A 2786-nucleotide genomic window follows, 5' to 3' on the forward strand; every position below is an offset into this window, starting at 1 on the left:
TGCAATAGTATGTATATGCTTTTGCGTAAATCACCCCCCTTTGCATTATATTAATCCTCTTATTTATAGTCCTAGGGTTTATAACAAGGAAACATACACAATATAGAAAGTAAGAGTTTTATTAGAAACAAACTCTTTTTAAACAAAGATACAATATCATAAAAATTTTAGCATAATTATCACATTATCTAGAAAGTAAAAATCATATTTAAATATTTAAAATCATATCAACAAAGAAAAATTAATCTTCGTAAATAAATTTAATATGAAAATTATATTTCCTTTGATAACCAACCCAAATAATGCCCTAATAATTGCTTCAAAATTGCTGAGTGGATTTCATACTCTTTTACCCAAAGTCCAAGTATCCAACCTTCGTGTTTTTATGAGCTGTACTTTCTATTTTAATTATGGAGTTTTTCTTCTTCGAAAAAGAAATTTAATAGGAATGAGGAAAATTTTCACAAAATTGGAATAGGAATGTGTATTGAATAAAGGTAAAATGTATATGTAGTGATTTAAAAAGAAAAAAAGAAAACACAAAAACTCCTGTGAGACGGTCTTACGGGTCAATTTTGTGCAACGAATATTCTATATGAGTCATCCATGAAAAAATATTACTTTTTATGTCAAATATATTAATTTTTATTATAAATATGGACAAGAGTTATCCTTCTCACGAATAAAGATTTGTGAGACCGTCTTATGAAAGACATACTCGAAGAAAAAAAAAGAGAAGATTATATATCAAATATGTGTCTAAATAAAGGTCGATTACTTAAACTAGAATAACTCTTCCTTGGGGGAAATCTCATCACCATCCCGATGTGTATTTTAATTTATCCAAGAAATTGCCAGCCACAGCATTAATTCTTTTTGAAATATTTTTTAATATTTCCTTGATTGTTTTTTTTTTAAAGAGTCTTAAAAATTTCTATATTATTTCCTTGGCTAATATATTATTTTTTCCTAATTGATAGTATTACATATTATTAATTTTAAGGGATTAATTTTAAGGACGTTAATATTTATACTCAATTTTGTGTTATTTACATTTCACTTCATCTGTAAAATATGTGACAAATTTATTCATAAATAAAATGCACATATCAACTCCCTAATTTTAAATGATTAAAATAAGTAAAGCATACGCGTTAACATTGGTCGACATATGTGCACATTTGTTATTAATTATCAATAATTTATATATATAGTAAAAACGTCTCAATTGATAAGTTTGCTATATTTCATACAGTTTACTAAACCGACTTATTCTATTATCTATGTGTTAGATAATTATCTAAGATGAGTATTATGTGAAACCGTCTCACGGATCCTAATCTGTTAGACGGGTCAACCCTATCGATATTTACAACAAAAAGTAATACTCTTAGCATAAAAATTAATACTTTTTCATGGATGACCCAAATAAAGATCTGTCTCACAAAATACGACCCGTGAGACCGTCTCACACAAGTTTTTGCCATTATGCTAAATGTGATTTTTTGGTATACTTTTACTTCAATTCACTAAATAATAATATATATTTTTCTGCAAAATTTTCTCTTACAATTTCATTTAAAATTCTCCCTCAACTATCATATCATTTAGTTAGTAATACAAAAATAATTATAATACATCAAAATTTCTGATAAAAATAATTAAAATTATCAAAAATTGAAAATTATATAAATAATATTGAAATTTGATATGAAAAAAAAACTAATTCGAAAAAAAAATACAAAAGACAAAAAAATCTTATTTCTTTTTTTTATGTATTTGTGGAGTGCACAAGTAATCAAGCTCTATACATAGGAGATTCGTATCCAACTCTCTCACCCGAAATCTCTTTTATCTTCTTCCATTGATGGATCAAAGAGACAAGAAGAAAAGGAAAATGGAAGAGAATATTAACCTTATATCAGATGCTGATGAAGAAGAAAATGAGGAGGAGATGGAGAAATTCTTTGCATTACTTAAAAGCAGTCGAGAACTAAAGGAACGCCTGGCGATTCGTAACAGCCAATCACACTCGAAGAAATCAGACAACGAGAAGGCCGCCGCCGCCGCCGCTTCTGCTTGGAATCCGGCATTTCTGTTTGAAGATTTCGCGCCGTCGCCGCCAACGCCGCAGGCGGGCAATGAAAGCGCGGAGGCCCAAAAAGCAGGCCCTTCTTCGAAGACTAAAGATGAAGACAAAAATGGTGATGAAGAGTTGGATCTCAATCTTTCTTTGTAATTTTAATGCGGATATATCCGGAAAAATGTTTTTTTTTTTAAAATCTGAAAAAATATTTACCATTGCATGGTTTATTCTAAAACACACTTATCCACGTGAAAATTAAATGACATCTTATATCTTAATTTTTTTATAAAAATGGAACGAACACCTTGAATTAGTTTGAAATCTGGTGATTGAATTATTTTGATAATATTACAATGATACACCGGAAAATACCGAGGTCATCCTATAACTCGGGTTGGGGAAGGGTCGGGATCGGGTCATCCCATAACTAAAAACCGAGATAAAAGCCAGCTCGAGTACTATTCTCGGAACTGCAAAAAGATTCTCGAGTGTCGAGTGAGCCAGGGCTCTCAGCTTAACCTAGAAAGTGTAACGTGATTTAAGAGATTGAGGGTCATGTCCTCATTAGTGCACGATGAATAAATGCTCGGGCACCTCAGTACATGTGTCATTTCTAAATCCACGGTAAGGGATACCAAACTTTGGAATCATGGGTCTGTCACTCAACACACGTTGGGATGATATGACTTAGCTATAGGCA

The 2786-nt window shown here is 30.8% G+C and overlaps 1 protein-coding gene across 1 annotated transcript; it reads left to right on the plus strand.

Moving 5' to 3' along the window:
* The first annotated feature begins 1834 nt into the window (after nt 1-1834).
* On the plus strand, nt 1835-2370 carry LOC140987308 (uncharacterized). The gene has a single exon (XM_073455767.1). It carries the CDS (start codon nt 1868-1870, stop codon nt 2237-2239), a length of 372 nt encoding a protein of 123 aa, XP_073311868.1. The 5' UTR covers nt 1835-1867; the 3' UTR covers nt 2240-2370.
* Nucleotides 2371-2786: the final 416 nt, after the last annotated feature.

The sequence above is a fragment of the Primulina huaijiensis genome, chromosome 11 (assembly GCF_012295235.1).
Source record: "Primulina huaijiensis isolate GDHJ02 chromosome 11, ASM1229523v2, whole genome shotgun sequence".
NCBI lineage: Eukaryota > Viridiplantae > Streptophyta > Magnoliopsida > Lamiales > Gesneriaceae > Primulina > Primulina huaijiensis.